At 58.3% G+C, this 19,263-nt stretch overlaps 2 protein-coding genes across 2 annotated transcripts in view; one reads left to right on the forward strand and one right to left on the reverse strand.

Annotated features, from left to right (window-relative positions):
* Positions 1–1,025, reverse strand: part of LOC140403018 (DNA-directed RNA polymerase III subunit RPC3-like) — a 232,156-nt gene extending 231,131 nt beyond the window's left edge. The window contains 2 exon segments of the mRNA XM_072490671.1: positions 2–159; positions 897–1,025. Of these exon segments, the coding sequence (XP_072346772.1) occupies positions 2–103 (102 nt within the window). The 5' untranslated portion in view covers positions 104–159; positions 897–1,025.
* Positions 1,026–1,221: 196 nt separating this feature from the next.
* rnf115a (ring finger protein 115a) overlaps positions 1,222–19,263 on the forward strand; it is a 56,951-nt gene continuing 38,909 nt past the window's right edge. Inside the window, exons 1-2 of the mRNA XM_072490672.1 lie at positions 1,222–1,330; positions 13,811–13,869. Coding sequence (XP_072346773.1) covers positions 1,253–1,330; positions 13,811–13,869 — 137 coding nt within the window. The 5' untranslated portion in view covers positions 1,222–1,252. The remainder of the gene's footprint in view (positions 1,331–13,810; positions 13,870–19,263) is intronic.

Here is a 19,263-nt window from a genome sequence, read left to right on the forward strand (position 1 = left end):
GTTGGCACCCGGTGCGAATCAGGTGGGTGCCGACCTTGGCCACAATCTGGCCGTAGTGGGCCAGCAGCAGGCGGCAACAGATCTGTGACTCCAGCTGCGTCATCCCCGGTGCGGCTTCGACCACACGCACACGCTGTGTGCGGGCGCAGGGACACGGACCTGCAACGGAAACACACAGAGCTCATCAGAAAGACTGAAGGTGGAGTCACCACCCCTAAGCGGGTGGCACGGTGACGGGGTGAGGGGTCAGCACTGAGGGGGCGGCGGGGTGAGGGGTCAGCACTGAGGGGGCGGCGGGGGTGAGGGGTCAGCACTGAGGGGGCGGCGGGGTGAGGGTTCAGCACTGAGGGGGCGGCGGGGTGAGGGGTCAGCACTGAGGGGGCGGCGGGGTGAGGGTTCAGCACTGAGGGGGCGGCGGGGTGAGGGGTCAGCACTGAGGGGGCGGCGGGGTGAGGGGTCAGCACTGAGGGGGCGGCGGGGTGAGGGGTCAGCACTGAGGGGGCGGCGGGGTGAGGGGTCAGCACTGAGGGGGGCGGCGGGGGTGAGGGTTCAGCACTGAGGGGGCGGCGGGGTGAGGGGTCAGCACTGAGGGGGCGGCGGGGTGAGGGGTCAGCACTGAGGGGGCGGCGGGGTGAGGGGTCAGCACTGAGGGGGCGGCGGGGTGAGGGGTCAGCACTGAGGGGGCGGCGGGGGTGAGGGGTCAGCACTGAGGGGGCGGCGGGGTGAGGGGTCAGCACTGAGGGGGCGGCGGGGGTGAGGGGTCAGCACTGAGGGGGCGGCGGGGGTGAGGGGTCAGCACTGAGGGGGAGGGGCAGGGTGAGGGGTCAGCACTGAGGGGGGAGGTGAGGGGTCAGCGCCGGGGTGAGGGGTGAGCGCCGGGGTGAGGGGTCACTCACGCTGCCTCTCTCAGGCTCGCGCTGACGGCCTTTGTCTTCCCCCCCGGTTCGCTGGCGGAAACCTCCCTCCGCACCCAGAGTTCCGTTGGAACCGCTGCTCCCCGCCCCGCACAGACATGGCCGCCGCCCCCGCCCCGCACAGACATGGCCGCCGCCCCGCCCCGCACAGACATGGCCGCCGCCCCGCCCCGCACAGACATGGCCGCCGCCCCGCCCCCGCACAGACATGGCCGCCGCCCCCGCCCCGCACAGACATGGCCGCCGCCCCGCCCCGCTCAGTCGTGGCCCCCCTCCCTCCCTCTCCCGTCCGGACGGCGCGGCGGGCTGCCGGGAGGACGCTGACGTCAGCGGGTAAGATGGCGGAGGCGGAGGCAGTCTCGCCGCTTCGCTTCTTCTGCCACTGCTGCAAGGGGGAGGTCTGCCCCAAGCTGCCGGTAAGCGGGAACCGCGCAGCGGGGACCGGGGGGCGGGGGAGACCGGGCCTGGGGGGTCCCGGGGACAGGCCGAGGCCTCGGATTCCGGCTGGAGGGGAGCCCCCCTCCCCCCCCCCCAGCCCAGAGCCACCGTCCCCATGGAGACCCCCCCCCCCCCCCCAGAGCCACCGTCCCCATGGAGACCCCCCCCCCCCAGCCCAGAGTCAACCGTCCCCATGGAGACCCCCCCCCCCCCCAGAGCCACCGTCCCCATGGAGACCCCCCCCCAGAGTCACCGTCCCCATGGAGACCCCCCCCCCCAGAGGTCACCGTCCCCATGGAGACCCCCACCCCCCCCCCAGAGCCACCGTCCCCATGGAGACCCCCCCAGCCCAGAGTCACCGTCCCCATGGAGACCCCCCCCAGCCCAGAGTCACCGTCCCCATGGAGACCCCCCCCCAGCCCAGAGCCCACCGTCCCCATGGAGACCCCCCCCCCCAGAGTCACCGTCCCCATGGAGACCCCCCCCAGCCCAGAGTCACCGTCCCCATGGAGACCCCCCCCAGCCCAGAGTCACCGTCCCCATGGAGACCCCCCCCCCCCCCCCCCCCAGAGTCACCGTCCCCATGGAGACCCCCCCCCCCCCCAGAGTCACCGTCCCCATGGAGACCCCCCCCCCAGAGTCACCGTCCCCATGGAGACCCCCACCCCCCCCAGAGCCACCGTCCCCATGGAGACCCCCCCCCCCAGAGTCACCGTCCCCATGGAGACCCCCCCCAGCCCAGAGTCACCGTCCCCATGGAGACCCCCCCCCAGCCCAGAGTCACCGTCCCCATGGAGACCCCCCCCCAGAGCCACCGTCCCCATGGAGACCCCCCCCCAGCCCAGAGTCACCGTCCCCATGGAGACCCCCCCCCCACCCCAGCCCAGAGTCACCGTCCCCATGGAGACCCCCCCAGCCCAGAGTCACCGTCCCCATGGAGACCCCCCCCCCAGAGCCACCGTCCCCATGGAGACCCCCCCCAGCCCAGAGTCACCGTCCCCATGGAGACCCCCCCCCAGAGCCACCGTCCCCATGGAGACCCCCCCCAGCCCAGAGCCACCGTCACCCATGGAGACCCCCCCAGCCCAGAGTCACCGTCCCCATGGAGACCCCCCCCCAGCCCAGAGTCACCGTCCCCATGGAGACCCCCCCCCCCAGAGCCACCGTCCCCATGGAGACCCCCCCCCCCCAGCCCAGAGTCACCGTCCCCATGGAGACCCCCCCCCCCCCCCCAGCCCAGAGCCACCGTCCCCATGGAGACCCCCCCCCAGCCCAGAGCCACCGTCCCCATGGAGGACCCCCCCCCCCAGCCCAGAGCCACCGTCCCCATGGAGACCCCCCCCCCAGCCCAGAGTCACCGTCCCCATGGAGACCCCCCCCCCAGAGCCACCGTCCCCATGGAGACCCCCCCCCCAGAGCCACTGTCCCCATGGAGACCCCCCCCCCAGCCCAGAGTCACCGTCCCCATGGAGACCCCCCCCCCCCCCCCCCAGAGCCACCGTCCCCATGGAGACCCCCCCCCCAGCCCAGAGCCACCGTCCCCATGGAGACCCCCCCCCCCAGCCCAGAGTCACCGTCCCCATGGAGACCCCTCCCCCCAGTCCAGAGCCACCGTCCCCATGGAGACCCCCCCCCCAGCCCAGAGCCACCGTCCCCATGGAGACCCCCCCCCCAGCCCAGAGCCACCGCCCCCATGGAGACCCCCCCCCAGCCCAGAGCCACCGTCCCCATGGAGACCCCCCCCCCAGCCCAGAGTCACCGTCCCCATGGAGACCCCCCCCAGCCCAGAGTCACCGTCCCCATGGAGACCCCCCCCCAGCCCAGAGTCACCGTCCCCATGGAGACCCCCCCCAGCCCAGAGTCACCGTCCCCATGGAGACCAACGTCCCCCCAATCCCGATGGTCCCCATGGAAACTGACCCCCCCCCCCATCCCAATGGCGATGGTCCCCATGGAGACCAGCCTCCTCATCGCCTGTGGCGATGGTCCAGCGGGACACCAAACCCTCCACATCCCGTACGATGGTTCCTCTGGTTCAAGTCAGTCGGAAACCTGCCTCTGGTGTTTTGTGATTGTACGTTGAGCCGAGCACGGCAATCACTTTGCAAATGGGTGGTTGGAATGGTGACGCTGAGTGTGCGGCTGGCGTGGTAACAACTCACTAATACCCTGAATAATTGTGAGAGGTTCTGATGGGTGATTGTGCAGACTGTTTCAAATGAAAATGTTGCTGCTGGACCTGTGCACTTTCTGAATGTTAGCAATATTGATGAGATAAGTAAGACCATAAGAGTGGCAGAATTAGGCCACTCGGCCCATCGAGTCTGCTCCGCCATTCGATCATGGCTGATATCCTCATCCCCATTCTCCGGCCTTCTCCCCATAACCCCTGACTAATGAAGGAATCCCCTTATTAATCAAGAACACCAGATGTGTGCTTGAGGTGACCCACAGGGACAAGAGCTGGATGGTGGAATTCGACAGAATAGTTCTTTCTTAGAACATCAGAACTAGGAGCAGGAGTCGGCAATTTAGCCTCTCGAGCCTGCTCCACCGTTCGATACAATCATGGCGTCAGCTCCACCGTCCTGCCCGTTCTCCATAACCCTTCAACCCATTACAAATCTGTCCAACTCCTCCTCAAATTTACTCCGAGTCCCAGCATGCATCGCACTCTGGGGCAGCGAATTCCACAGATTCACAGCCTTTTGAGAAGTCATTTCTCCCCACCTCTGTTTGAATCTAGAAACTATGACCCCTCGATCGCAATTGCCCCATAAAACTTTATCCATACCGTTTAGCATCTTGTATACCTCAATTTGATTTGCCCAATTCTTCTAAACTCAAGAGCGTATCGGCCTAAACTGCTCAATCTCTCCTCATACGACAAACCCCTCATCTCTGGAAGCAATCTAGTGACCCTCCTCTGAGCTGCCTCCCAATGCCACTACGTCTTTCCTCAAATACGGGGACCAAAACTGTGCACAATACTCTAGGTGCGATCTCACCAATGCCTTAAACAGTTGCAACAACACTTCCTTACTTTTATAATCTATTCCTTTAGCTGTGAATGTCCACATTCCATTCGCGTTCTTTATTACCTGCTGAATCTGCAGACTAGTTAATATCAAATGCAGCCTGGCTTCAAACTGCTTCTCTAATTATAATCTAACTCCCTCACTCTGTCACTCAATAACTCCACTCTCCCAGCGATGGTCATCATGGACACTGACCTGGTTGTATCTTTACTGATCTTAATCCAGCTCCCTCAGTAACCCCTCTTCCCCCAGCACCCAGTGTTACTGACTGTATCTCTATTGATAGTCTCTAGTTCTTTGAAGAGATAACAAATAGGTTAGACCAAGGAGAGCCAATGGATGTTATCTATCTTGACTTCCAAAAGGCCTTTGATAAGGTGCCTCACGGGAGACTGCTGAGTAAAATAAGGGCCCATGGTATTCGAGGCAAGGTACTAACATGGATTGACGATTGGCTGTCAGGCAGAAGGCAGAGAGTTGGGATAAAAGGTTCTTTTTTGGAATGGCAACCGGTGCCGAGTGGTGTCCCGCAGGGTTCAGTGTTGGGGCCACAGCTGTTCTCTTTATATATTAACGATCTAGATGACGGGACTGGGGGCATTCTGGCTAAGTTTGCCGATGATACAAAGTTAGGTGGAGGGGCAGGTAGTATGGAGGAGGTGGGGAGGCTGCAGGAAGATTTAGACAGTTTAGGAGAGTGGTCCAAGAAATGGCTGATGAAATTCAACGTGGGCAAGTGCGAGGTCTTGCACTTTGGAAAAAAGAATAGAGGCATGGACTATTTTCTAAACGGTGACAAAATTCATAATGCTGAAGTGCAAAGGGACTTGGGAGTCCTAGTCCAGGATTCTCTAAAGGTAAACTTGCAGGTTGAGTCCGTAATTAAGAAAGCAAATGCAATGTTGTCATTCATCTCAACAGGCTTGGAATATAAAAGCAGGGATGTACTTCTGAAGCTTTATAAAGCATTAGTTAGGCCCCATTTAGAATACTGTGAGCAATTTTGGGCCCCACACCTCAGGAAGGACATACTGGCACTGGAGCGGGTCCAGCGGAGATTCACACGGATGATCCCAGGAATGGTAGGCCTAACATACGATGAACGTCTGAGGATCCTGGGATTATATTCATTGGAGTTTAGGAGGTTGAGGGGAGATCTAATAGAAACTTACAAGATAATGAATGGCTTAGATAGGGTGGATGTAGGGAAGTTGTTTCCATTAGCAGGGGAGACTAGGACCCAGGGGCACAGCCTTAGAATAAAAGGGAGTCACTTTAGAACAGAGATGAGGAGAAATTTCTTCAGCCAGAGAGTGGTGGGTCTGTGGAATTCATTGCCACAGAGGGCGGTGGAGGCCGGGACGTTGAGTGTCTTCAAGACAGAAGTTGATAAATTCTTGACTTCTCGAGGAATTAAGGGCTATGGAGAGAGAGCGGGTAAATGGAGTTGAAATCAGCCATGATTGAATGGTGGAGTGGACTCGATGGGCCGAATGGCCTTACGTCCGCTCCTATGTCTTATGGTCTTATGGATAATCCTGCTCCCTCACACTGTCACTCAGTAACCCCTCTCCCCCAGCACCCTGTGTTACTGACTGTATCTCTACTGATGTTAATCCAGCTCCCTCACACTGTCACTCAGTAACCCCTCTCCCCAGCACCCTTGTTACTGACTGTATCTCTACTGATGTTAATCCAGCTCCCTCACACTGTCACTCAGTAACCCCTCTCCCCCAGCACCCTGTGTTACTGACTGTATCTCTACTGATGTTAATCCAGCTCCCTCACACTGTCACTCAGTAACCCCTCTCCCCAGCACCCTGTGTTACTGACTGTATCTCTACGGATGTTAATCCAGCTCCCTCACACTGTCACTCAGTAACCCCTCTCCCCCAGCACCCTGTGTTACTGACTGTATCTCTACTGATGTTAATCCAGCTCCCTCACACTGTCACTCAGTTACCCCTCTCCCCCAGCACCCTGTGTTACTGACTGTACCTCTACTGATGTTAATCCAGCTCCCTCACACTGTCACTCAGTAACCCCTCTCCCCCAGCACCGTGTTACTGACTGTATCTCTACTGATGTTAATCCAGCTCCCTCACACTGTCACTCAGTAACCCCTCTCCCCCAGCACCGTGTTACTGACTGTATCTCTACTGATGTTAATCCAGCTCCCTCACACTGTCACTCAGTAACCCCTCTCCCCCCAGCACCCTGTGTTACTGACTGTATCTCTACTGATGTTAATCCAGCTCCCTCACACTGTCACTCAGTAACCCCTCTCCCCCAGCACCCTGTGTTACTGACTGTATCTCTACTGATGTTAATCCAGCTCCCTCACACTGTCACTCAGTAACCCCTCTCCCCCAGCACCGTGTTACTGACTGTATCTCTACTGATGTTAATCCAGCTCCCTCACACTGTCACTCAGTAACCCCTCTCCCCCCAGCACCCTGTGTTACTGACTGTATCTCTACTGATGTTAATCCAGCTCCCTCACACTGTCACTCAGTAACCCCTCTCCCCCAGCACACTGTGTTACTGACTGTATCTCTACTGATGTTAATCCAGCTCCCTCACACTGTCACTCAGTAACCCCTCTCCCCCCAGCACCCTGTGTTACTGACTGTATCTCTACTGATGTTAATCCAGCTCCCTCACACTGTCACTCAGTAACCCCTCTCCCCCAGCACCCTGTGTTACTGACTGTATCTCTACTGATGTTAATCCAGCTCCCTCACACTCTCACTCAGTAACCCCTCTCCCCCAGCACCCTGTGTTACTGACTGTATCTCTACTGATGTTAATCCAGCTCCCTCACACTGTCACTCAGTAACCCCTCTCCCCCAGCACCCTGTGTTACTGACTGTATCTCTACTGATGTTAATCCAGCTCCCTCACACTGTCACTCAGTAACCCCTCCCCCCCAGCACCGTGTTACTGACTGTATCTCTACTGATGTTAATCCAGCTCCCTCACACTGTCACTCAGTAACCCCTCTCTCCCAGCACCCTGTGTTACTGACTGTATCTCTCCGGTGTTAATCCTGCTCCCTCACACTGTCACTCAGTGACCCCTCTCCCCCAGCACCCTGTGTCACTGACTGTATCTCTACTGATGTTAATCCAGCTCCCTCACACTGTCACTCAGTAACCCCTCTCCCCCCAGCACCCTGTGTTACTGACTGTATCTCTACTGATGTTAATCCAGCTCCCTCACACTGTCACTCAGTCACCCCTCTCCCCCAGCACCCTGTGTTACTGACTGTATCTCTACTGATGTTAATCCAGCTCCCTCACACTGTCATTCAGAACCCCTCTCCCCCCAGCACCCTGTGTTACTGACTGTATCTCTACTGATGTTAATCCAGCTCCCTCACACTGTCACTCAGTAACCCCTCCCCCCCAGCACCGTGTTACTGACTGTATCTCTACTGATGTTAATCCAGCTCCCTCACACTGTCACTCAGTAACCCCTCTCTCCCAGCACCCTGTGTTACTGACTGTATCTCTCCGGTGTTAATCCTGCTCCCTCACACTGTCACTCAGTAACCCCTCTCCTCCAGCACCCTGTGTTACTGACTGTATCTCTAATGATGTTAATCCAGCTCCCTCACACTGCCACACAGTGACCCCTCTCCCCCAGCACCCTGTGTCACTGACTGTATCTCTACTGATGTTAATCCAGCTCCCTCACACTGTCACTCAGTAACCCCTCTCCCCCAGCACCCTGTGTTACTGACTGTATCTCTACTGATGTTAATCCAGCTCCCTCACACTGTCACTCAGTAACCCCTCTCCCCCAGCACCCTGTGTCACTGACTGTATCTCTAATGATGTTAATCCAGCTCCCTCACACTGCCACACAGTGACCCCTCTCCCCCAGCACCCTGTGTCACTGACTGTATCTCTACTGATGTTAATCCAGCTCCCTCACACTGTCACTCAGAACCCCTCTCCCCCAACACCCTGTGTTACTGACTGTATCTCCGCTGATGTCAATCCCTCCCACTCGCTCAGGAACTCCTCCCTCTGCCTTTAAGTGCTTTGTTGCTATCTCTACATCGTTAATTGGTCCTGCTTACACAGAATAACTCCAGGGTGACTTTCCAGATGGGTGTGTTGCTTAAAATATATTTGTGACTGGTGAGGTTTGCTGTCGGTATGTGAGATTGGAGCTGAACCCAAGATTGGGCAGTGCAATGGGTAACTACAATTTGAACTTGACCTCTGGAACCCTGATTGATTTGGGCCCAAATTGACAATATTAACGGCACTAAGAATTGTCCACAAAATGTGTCTGGAGCCCGTCCTCCGCTCAGGCCAGGTGCTGCCACACGCCCAGTGTTACCTGATGGAGATTGTTCCTGCTGCAGCTCACACATCTTTGGTCTGTTTGATGTTTTTGGCGCGAGGCCTGGGAGAGTCGAGACGCAGCACGCTGATGAGGCCGATGTCTGCAACAGCTCAACATAAAATATCCCAGACGGGCAGCACGGTGGCTCAGTGATTAGCACTGCTGCCTCACGGTCCGAGGTCCCACGTTCGATCCCGGCTCGGGGTCACTGTCCGTGTGGAGTTTGCACATTCTCCCCGTGTCTGCGTGGGTCTCAACCCACAACCCAAAGATGTGCAGGGTAGGTGGGTTGGCCGCGCTAAATTGGGTGCACTAAATTTATTTTTAAAAATAAAATATCCCAGTCCGAGGAAAGAGATTGAGAATCCAGTTCTTGATGGAGGACAAGAAATGTGGTTGAAAGTGCAGCTTCAGCAAGTTTTAATGGTGAAGGGGGTATATTGTTTATACTCCATGTGGATAGATTAAGAGTATACACTCACTGTGTGGATATGGTTCAAGTATCCCTTCACTGTGTGGATATATGAATCCAGTATCTGCTGTGTGGATATGGATCCAGTATATGCTGTGTGGATAAGGATCCAGTATTTGCTGTGTGCATATGGATCCAGTATCTGCTGTGTGGATATGGATCCAGTACACGCTGCGTGGATATGGATACAGTATCTGCTGTGTGGATAAGGATCCAGTATTTGCTGTGTGGATATGGATCCAGTACACGCTGCGTGGATATGGACCCAGTATCTGCTGTGTGGATATGGATCCATTATCTGCTGTGTGGATATGGATCCAGTATCTGCTGTGTGGATATGGATCCAGTATACGCTGCGTGGATATGGATCCAGTATACGCTGCGTGGATATGGATCCAGTATACGCTGCGTGGATATGGATCCAGTATACGCTGCGTGGATATGGATCCAGTATACGTTGTCTGGATATGGATCCAGTATCTGCTGTGTGGATATAGATCCAGTATCTGCGGTGTGGATATGGACCCAGTATCTGCTGCGTGGACATGGATCCAGTATACGCAGCGTGGATATGGATCCAGTATACGCTGCGTGGATATGGATCCAGTATCTGCTGTGTGGATATGGATCCAGTGTACGCTGTGTGGATATGGATCCAGTATCTGCTGTGTGGATATGGATCCAGTATACGCTGCGTGGATATGGATCCAGTATACGCTGTGTGGATATGGATCCAGTATCTGCTGTGTGGATATGGATCCATATACGCTGTGTGAATATGGATCCAGTATCTGCTCTGTGGATACGGATCCAGTATCTGCTGCGTGGATATGGATCCAGTATCTGCTGCGTGGATATGGATCCAGTATCTGCTGCGTGGATATGGATCCTGTATATGCTGCGTGGATATGGACCCAGTATATGCTGTGTGGATATGGACCCAGTATATGCTGTGTGGATATGGATCCAGTATGTGCTGTGTGGATATGGATCCAGTATGTGCTGTGTGGATATGGATCCAGTATGTGCTGTGTGGATATGGATCCAGTATCTGCTGCGTGGATATGGACCCAATATCTGCGTGGATATGGATCCTGTATATGCTGTGTGGATATGGATCCTGTATATGCTGTGTGGATATGGATCCAGTATCTGCTGTGTGGATATGGATCCAGTATACGCTGTGTGGATATGGATCCAGTATACGCTGCGTGGATATGGATCCAGTGTACGCTGCGTGGATATTGATCCAGTATCTGCTGCGTGGATATGGATCCAGTATCTGCTGCGTGGATATGGATCCAGTATACGCTGTGGATATGGATCCAGTATACGCTGTGTGCATATGGATCCAGTATACGCTGTCTGGATATGGATCCAGTATATGCTGTGAGGATATGGATCCACTATCTGCTGTGTGTATATGGATCCAGTACACGCTGCGTGGATATGGATCCAGTATCTGCTGTGTGGATATGGATCCAGTATCTGCTGTGTGGATATGGATCCAGTATATGTTGCGTGGATATGGATCCAGTATACGCTGTGTGGATATGGATCCAGTATCTGCTGCGTGGATATGGATCCAGTATCTGCTATGTGGATATGGATCCAGTATATGCTGTGTGGACATGAATCCAGTATACGCTGTGTGGACATGGATCTAGTATACGCTGTGCGGACATGGATCCAGTATACGCTGCGTGGATATGGATCCAGTATCTGCTGCGTGGATATGGATCCAGTATCTGCTGCGTGGCTATGGATCCAGTATCTGCTGCGTGGATATGGATCCAGTATACGCTGTGTGGACATGGATCCAGTGTACGCTGTGTGGATATGGATCCAGTATACGCTGTGTGGATATAGATCCAGTATACGCTGTGTGGATATGGATCCAGTATACACTGCGTGGCTATGGATCCAGTATACGCTGTGTGGATATGGATCCAGTGTACGCTGTGTGGATATGGATCCAGTATACGCTGTGTGGATATGGATCCAGTATACGCTGTGTGGATATGGATCCAGTATACGCTGTGTGGATATGGATCCAGTATACGCTGTGTGGATATGGATCCAGTATACGCTGTGTGGATATGGATCCAGTATACGCTGTGTGGATATGGATCCAGTATACGCTGTGTGGATATGGATCCAGTATACGCTGTGTGGATATGGATCCAGTATACGCTGTGTGGATGTGGATCCAGTATACGCTGTGTGGATGTGGATCCAGTATCTGCTGCGTGGATATGGATCCAGTATCTGCTGCGTGGATATGGATCCAGTATCTGCTGCGTGGATATGGATCCTGTATCTGCTGCGTGGATATGGATCCAGTATCTGCTGCGTGGATATGGATCCAGTATCTGCTGCGTGGATATGGATCCAGTATCTGCTGCGTGGATATGGATCCAGTATACGCTGCGTGGATATGGATCCAGTATCTGCTGCGTGGATATGGATCCAGTATCTGCTGCGTGGATATGGATCCAGTATCTGCTGCGTGGCTATGGATCCAGTATTCGCTGCGTGGATATGGATCCAGTGTACGCTGCGTGGATATGGATCCAGTGTACGCTGCGTGGATATGGATCCAGTATCTGCTGCGTGGATATGGATCCAGTATACGCTGCGTGGATATGGATCCAGTATACGCTGCGTGGATATGGATCCAGTATTCGCTGCGTGGATATGGATCCAGTGTACGCTGCGTGGATATGGATCCAGTGTACGCTGCGTGGATATGGATCCAGTGTACGCTGCGTGGATATGGATCCAGTATCTGCTGCGTGGATATGGATCCAGTATACGCTGCGTGGATATGGATCCAGTATACGCTGCGTGGATATGGATCCAGTATACGCTGTGTGGATATGGATCCAGTATACGCTGCGTGGATATGGATCCAGTATACGCTGCGTGGATATGGATCCAGTATTCGCTGCGTGGATATGGATCGAGTATCTGCTGTGGATGTGGACAAAGAACAAAGAAATGTACAGCACTGGAACAGGCCCTTCGGCCCTCCAAGCCCGTGCCGACCATGCTGCCCGACTAAACTACAATCTTCTACACTTCCTGGGTCCGTATCCCTCTATTCCCATCCTATTCATGTATTTGTCAAGATGCCCCTTAAATGTCACTATCGTCCCTGCTTCCACTACCTCCTCCGGTAGCGAGTTCCAGGCACCCACTACCCTCTGCGTAAAAAACGTGCCTCGTACATCTACTCTAAACCTTGCCCCTCTCACCTTAAACCTATGCCCCCTAGTAATTGACCCCTCTACCCTGGGGAAAAGCCTCTGACTATCCACTCTGTCTATGCCCCTCATAATTTTGTATACCTCTATCAGGTCTCCTGGTGTGGTATTCCTTCTCCGTGTGTCTGTTGTAGCAGAATACTCCGGATACTCCTGGAGTATATTCTGGGTTTTTTAGGTTCTGTCTGTGCGTATTCTTCCCCTGTATTGTCTGTGGATTAGCTGTTGGCATATACTGTGTGTGGGTTTGCTGTTTGTCTCAACGACTGATGAATCGTAGAATTCCTGCAGTGCAGAAGGAGGCCATTCAGCCTGTCATGTCTGCACCCTACCCTGGCCCACACCTCCCCACCCAACCTCTTTGGACACTAAGGAGCAATTTATCATGGCCAATCCACGTAGCCTCACATCTTTGGAATGTGGGAGGAAACCGGAGCACCCGGAGGAAACCCACGCACACACTGGGAGAATGTGCAGACTCTGCACACAGTGACCTGAGGCGGGAATTGAGTTCGGTCCCCTGGCGCTGTGAGGCATGTGTGCTAACCACTGGGCCACCTTCTCAAACAGCACGTCCCTTAAAACATTCACAGTGGGTGGAGGACGACAGGGCGGCACAGTGGTCGGCCTCTGCTCACGGCCCCGCGGTCCCAGGTTCGATCCCGGCTCGGGGTCACTGTCCGTGTGGAGTTTGCACATTCTCCCCGTGTCTGCGTGGATTTCGCCCCCACAACCCAAAGATGTGCAGGGCAGGTGGATTGGCCACGCTAAATTGCCCTGCGGTTAGGTGGGGTTACGGGGATAGGGTGGAGGTGTGGGCTCAAGTGGGGTGCTCTTTCCAACTCGATGGGCCGAATGGCCTCCTTCTGCACTGTAAATTCTATGATCTATAATCGATGTGCTAAAAATTACACCAAGACGTTACACCTATTTTCAATAAACAAAAACAAGGGGAAAAATAGATCCCAAGTGCATTTGTCATGGATGTCTCAACCAACCAGAGCTGATTGCCCACCGATCAGCATCACTTTTCTCATGCAGTACGAATTGGTCTTCCCTCTGACATTTGGTATTCTTGCGTCTGTTCTGATGAGTGCAAGATGAAAAGCTTTGACAGGATGTTTCTTTTCTTTTTTTTCGCAGCAGTACTCTGGTTGCGTGCCACAGAGTGTCTGTAAATGTGACTCGGGTCTGTCCTGGTCCAGGGCGGCTGTGATGTGTGTGACTCGGGTCTGTCCTGGTCCAGGGCGGCTGTGATGTGTGTGACTCGGGTCTGTCCTGGTCCAGGGCGGCTGTGATGTGTGTGCTTTATTCCCTTTACAGGAGTATACCTGCCCTCGGTGTGAGTCTGGCTTTATAGAGGAGGTCACAGATGAAACGAGGTATGTGGAACTGTGCCCGCTGTGTGCAAGTTGCTGCTCTGTGACCGTGCAGGCTGTCACCTGTGTCATGGTGGGGCTGCTTGTTCAGCAGAATGTTGTCTCCTCATCTTTAAGGCCAGCAGCTGAATGTCGGTACAGCACAGTGTTTAGCGCTGCTGCCTCAGAGCGCCAGGGTCCCGGGTTCGATTCCGGCTCGGGTCACTGCCTGTGCGGAGTCTGCACGTCCTCCCCGTGTCTGCGTGGGTTTCCTCCAGTTTCCTCCCACAGTCCAAAGGTGTGCGGGTTAGGTGGATTGGCCGCGGTACATTGAGGAGGGTACTGCGCAGAAATCGAGACGTTGAAGAGGGAGGGGGGGGGGGGAGAGCTGAGGGTGATTGAGCAGAGAACGGGTGAAACGGTAAGGGACGAGTGGGGGGGGGGGGGAAAGGGGGGAATTGAGGATGGAAAGTGAGGATGGAAAGTGAGGAGAGTGCTGTGTGAGGTTAGATGGGAGAGAGGGACGACAGGAGCCAGGAGGATGTGAAAGCTGCTGGAGAACAATGTGGGAGAAAGACGGAGGTGAAGGGCAATGGGATGGAGAAAGGAGCAGGGGGGGGGGGTCTAGTGGGGGGAGGGGGGGGCGGGGAGTGTGTCCAGTGGGGGGGGGGGAAAGAGTGTGTCCAGTGCGGGGGGGGGAAGGAGTGTGTCTAGTGGGGGGGAAGAGTGTATCCAGTGGTTGGGGGGGGGAGGAAGGAAGAGTGTGTCCAGTGGGGGGGGGGGGGTTCTAGTGGGGGGAGGGGGGGGGAAGGAGTGTGTCTAGTGGGGGGGGGTGTCCAGTGGGGGGGGGGGGGGGGAGTGTGTCTAGTGGGGGAGGGGGGGTGTCTAGTGGGGGAGGGGGGGGTCCAGTGGGGGGGGGGGGAGTGTGTCTAGTGGGGGAGGGAGAGTGTGTCCAGTGGGGGGGGGGAAGAGTGTGTCCAGTGGGGGAGGGGGGGTGTCCAGTGGGTGGGGGGGAAGAGAGTGGGTCTAGTGGGGGGGGGGAGTGGGTCTAGTGGGGGGAGGGGGGTGGGTCTAGTGGGGGGAGGGGGGGAGTGTGTCCAGTGGGGGGGGGGAAGGAAGAGTGTGTCTAGTGGGGGGGGGGGGGGAAAGAGTGTGTCTAGTGGGGGGGCAGGAAGGAAGAGTGTGTCCAGTGGGTGGGGGTGTCTAGTGAGGGGTGGGGAGGAGTGTGTCTAGTGGGGGGGGGGGGAGAGTGTGTCCAGTGGGGGAGGGGGGGGAGGTGTCCAGTGGGGGGGGGGGAAAGAGTGTGTCCAGTGGGGGAGGAGGAGTGTGTCCAGTGGGGGGGGGGAGGAAGAGTGTGTCTAGTGGGGGGGGGGGGGGGGAAAGAGTGTGTCTAGTGGGGGGGCAGGAAGGAAGAGTGTGTCCAGTGGGTGGGGGTGTCTAGTGAGGGGTGGGGGGGAGTGTCTAGTGGTGGGCGGGGGGGGGGGGAGTGTGTCTAGTGGGGGGGGTGGTGTGTGTGTCTAGTGGGGGGGAGGAGGGTGTGTGTGTCTAGTGGGGGGGGGAGGGGGTGTGTATCTAGTGGGGGGGAGGGAGGGTGTGTCCAGTGGGGGTGGGGTGTGCAGTGGGGGGGGGGAGTGGGTCTAGTGGGGGGGGGGGGAGAGTGGGTCTAGTGGGGAGAGTGGGTCTAGTGGGGGGAGGGGGGAGAGTGGGTCTAGTGGGGGGAGGGGGGAGTGTGTCCAGTGGGGGGGGGGGAAGGAAGAGTGTGTCCAGTGGGGGGGAGGAAGAGTGTGTCCAGTGGGGGGGGGGGGGGGGAGTGTGTCCAGTGGGGGGGGGGGAGTGTGTCCAGTGGGGGGGGGGGGAGGAGTGTGTCTAGTGGTGGGGGGGGAGGAGTGTGTCCAGTGGGGGGGGGGGGAGAGGAAGAGTGTGTCTAGTGGGGGGGGGGGGAAAGAGTGTGTCTAGTGGGGGGGCAGGAAGGAAGAGTGTGTCCAGTGGGTGGGGGTGTCTAGTGAGGGGCGGGGGGGAGTGTCTAGTGGTGGGCGGGGGGGGGAGTGTGTCTAGTGGGGGGGGGTGGTGTGTGTGTCTAGTGGGGGGGGGAGGGTGTGTGTGTCTAGTGGGGGGGGAGGGTGTGTGTGTCTAGTGGGGGGGGGAGGGTGTGTGTGTCTAGTGGGGGGGGGGAGGGTGTGTGTCTAGTGGGGGGGTGGGAGGGTGTGTCCAGTGGGGGGGGGGGGGTCCAGTGGGGGGGGGGAGTGGGTCTAGTGGGCGGGGGGGGGGAAGAGTGGGTCTAGTGGGGGGAGGGGGGAGTGTGTCCAGTGGGGGGGGGGGAAGGAAGAGTGTGTCCAGTGGGGGGGGGGAGGAGTGTGTCTAGTGGTGGGGGGGGAGGAGTGTGTCTAGTGGGGGGGGGGAGGAGTGTGTCTAGTGGGGGGGGGGGAGGAGTGTGTCTAGTGGGGGGGGGGGAGGAGGAGTGTGTCCAGTGGGGGTGGGGGGGGGGAGTGTGTCTAGTGGGGGGGGAAGAGTGTGTCTAGTGGGGGGGGGAAGAGTGTGTCCAGTGGGGGGAGGGGGAAGAGTGTGTCCAGTGGGGGGAGGGGGGTGTCTAGTGGGGGGGGGGGGGGGGAGTGTGTCTAGTGGGGGGGGGGGTCTAGTGGGGGGGGAGGGAGTGTGTCTAGTGGGGGGGGGGAGTGTGTCTAGTGGGGGGGGGGGAGTGTGTCTAGTGGGGGGGGGGGGAGTGTGTCTAGTGGGGGGGGGGACTGTGTCTAGTCGGGGGGGGAGTGTCTCTAGTGGGGGGGGGAAGAGTGTGTCTAGTGGGGGGGGAAGTGTGTCCAGTGGGGTGGGGGGGAAGTGTGTCTAGTAGGGTGGGGGGGGGTGTCTAGTGGGGGGGGGAGTGTCTAGTGGGGGGCGGGGGTGGAAGTGTGTCTAGTGGGGGGGAGGAAGGAAGAGTGTGTCCAGAGGGGGGGGGTCTAGTGGGGGGAGAGGGGGGGGGGGGAGTGTGTCCAGTGGGGGGGAGGGGAGTGAGTCTAGGGGGGGGCGGGGGGGAGTGTCTAGTGGGGGGCGGGGGGAGTGTCTAGTGGGGGGCGGGGGGAGTGTGTCTAGTGGGGGGGGGGAAGTGTGTCCAGTGGGGTGGGGGGGGGAAGTGTGTCTAGTGGGGTGGGGGGGAAGTGTGTCTAGTGGGGTGGGGGGGTGTGTCTAGTGGGGGGCGGGGGGGGAAGTGTGTCTAGTGGGGGGGAGGAAGGAAGAGTGTGTCCAGAGGGGGGGGTCTAGTGGGGGGGGGGAGTGAGTCTAGGGGGGGGGCGGAGTGAGTCTAGGGGGGGGGCGGAGTGAGTCTAGGGGGGGGGCGGAGTGAGTCTAGGGGGGGGGCGGGGGGGAGTGTCTAGTGGGGGGCGGGGGGGAGTGTCTAGTGGGGGGCGGGGGGGAGTGTCTAGTGGGGGGCGGGGGGAGTGTCTAGTGAGGGGCGGGGGGAGTGTGTCTAGTGGGGGGAGGTGGGGGAGTGTGTCCAGTGGGGGGGGGGGGGGAGGGGGGGGGGAGTGTCTAGTGGGGGGCGGGGGGGAGTGTCTAGTGGGGGGCGGGGGGAGTGTGTCTAGTGGGGGGCGAGGGGAGTGTGTCTAGTGGGGGGCGAGGGGAGTGTGTCTAGTGGGGGGGGGGAGTGGGTCAAGTGGGGGGGGGGGAGTGGGTCTAGTGGGGGGGGGAGTGTGTCTAGTGGGGGGGGAGTGTGTCTAGTGGGGGGGGGGGAGTGTGTCTAGTGGGCGGGGAGTGGGTCAAGTGGGGGGGGGAGTGGGTCAAGTGGGGGGGGGGAGTGGGTCAAGTGGGGGGGGGGAGTGGGTCAAGTGGGGGGGGAGTGGGTCAAGTGGGGGGGGAGTGGGTCAAGTGGGGGGGGGAGTGGGTCAAGTGGGGGGGGGAGTGGGTCAAGTGGGGGGGGAGTGGGTCAAGTGGGGGGGGAGTGGGTCAAGTGGGGGGTGGGAGTGGGTCTAGTGGGGGGGGGGAGTGTGTCCAGTGGGGGGGGGGGGAGTGTGTCTAGTTGAGGGGGGAGTGTGTCTAGTTGAGGGGGAGGAGTGTGTCTAGTTGAGGGGGAGGAGTGTGTCTAGTTGAGGGGGGAGGGAGTGTGTCTAGTGGGGGGGGGGGAAGGAAGAGTGTGTCCAGTGGGGGGGGGGTCTAGTGGGGGGAGGGGGGGGGAGTGTGTCTAGTGGGGGAGGGGGGGGGAGTGTGTCTAGTGGGGGAGGGGGGGGGAGTGTGTCCAGTGGGGGGGGGGTTGTCCAGTGGGGGGTGGGGGGAGTGTCTAGTGGGGGGCGGGGGGAGTGTATCTAGTGGGGGGAGGGGGGGAGTGGGTCTAGTGGGGGGCGGGGAGTGTGTCTAGTGGGGGAGGGGGGGGGAGTGTGTCTAGTGGGGGAGGGGGGTCAGTGAGACTGTGACGGGTCTCGGGGTCAGTGAGACTGTGACGGGAATCCCGGGGTCAGTGAGACTGTGACGTGAATCCCGGGGTCAGTGAGACTGTGACGGGTCTCGGGGTCAGTGAGACTGTGACGGGAATCCCGGGGTCAGTGAGACTGTGACGGGTCTCGGGGTCAGTGAGACTGTGACGGGAATCTCGGGGTCAGTGAGACTGTGACGGGAATCCCGGGGTCAGTGAGACTGTGACGGGTCTCGGGGTCAGTGAGACTGTGACGGGTCTCGGGGTCAGTGAGACTGTGACGGGTCTCGGGGTCAGTGAGACTGTGACGGGTCTCGGGGTCAGTGAGACTGTGACGGGTCTCGGGGTCAGTGAGACTGTGACGGGAATCCCGGGGTCAGTGAGACTGTGACGGGAATCTCGGGGTCAGTGAGACTGTGACGGGAATCCCGGGGTCAGTGAGACTGTGACGGGTCTCAGGGTCAGTGAGACTGTGACGGGTCTCGGGGTCAGTGAGACTGTGACGGTCTCGGGGTCAGTGAGATTGTGACGGGAATCTCGGGGTCAGTGAGACTGTGACGGGAATCTCGGGGTCAGTGAGACTGTGACGGGTCTCGGGGTCAGTGAGATTGTGACGGGTCTCGGGGTCAGTGAGACTGTGATGGGTCTCGGGGTCAGTGAGACTGTGACGGTCTCGGGGTCAGTGAGACTGTGATGGGTCTCGGGGTCAGTGAGACTGTGACGGTCTCGGGGTCAGTGAGACTGTGACGGGTCTCGGGGTCAGTGAGACTGTGACGGGTCTCGGGGTCAGTGAGACTGTGACGGTCTCGGGGTCAGTGAGACTGTGATGGGTCTCGGGGTCAGTGAGACTGTGACGGTCTCGGGGTCAGTGAGACTGTGACGGGAATCTCGGGGTCAGTGAGACTGTGATGGGTCTCGGGGTCAGTGAGACTGTGACGGTCTCGGGGTCAGTGAGACTGTGACGGGAATCTCGGGGTCAGTGAGACTGTGACGGGAATCTCGGGGTCAGTGAGACTGTGACG

This window comes from Scyliorhinus torazame, chromosome 26, assembly GCF_047496885.1.
Source record: "Scyliorhinus torazame isolate Kashiwa2021f chromosome 26, sScyTor2.1, whole genome shotgun sequence".
NCBI classification, from domain to species: domain Eukaryota; kingdom Metazoa; phylum Chordata; class Chondrichthyes; order Carcharhiniformes; family Scyliorhinidae; genus Scyliorhinus; species Scyliorhinus torazame.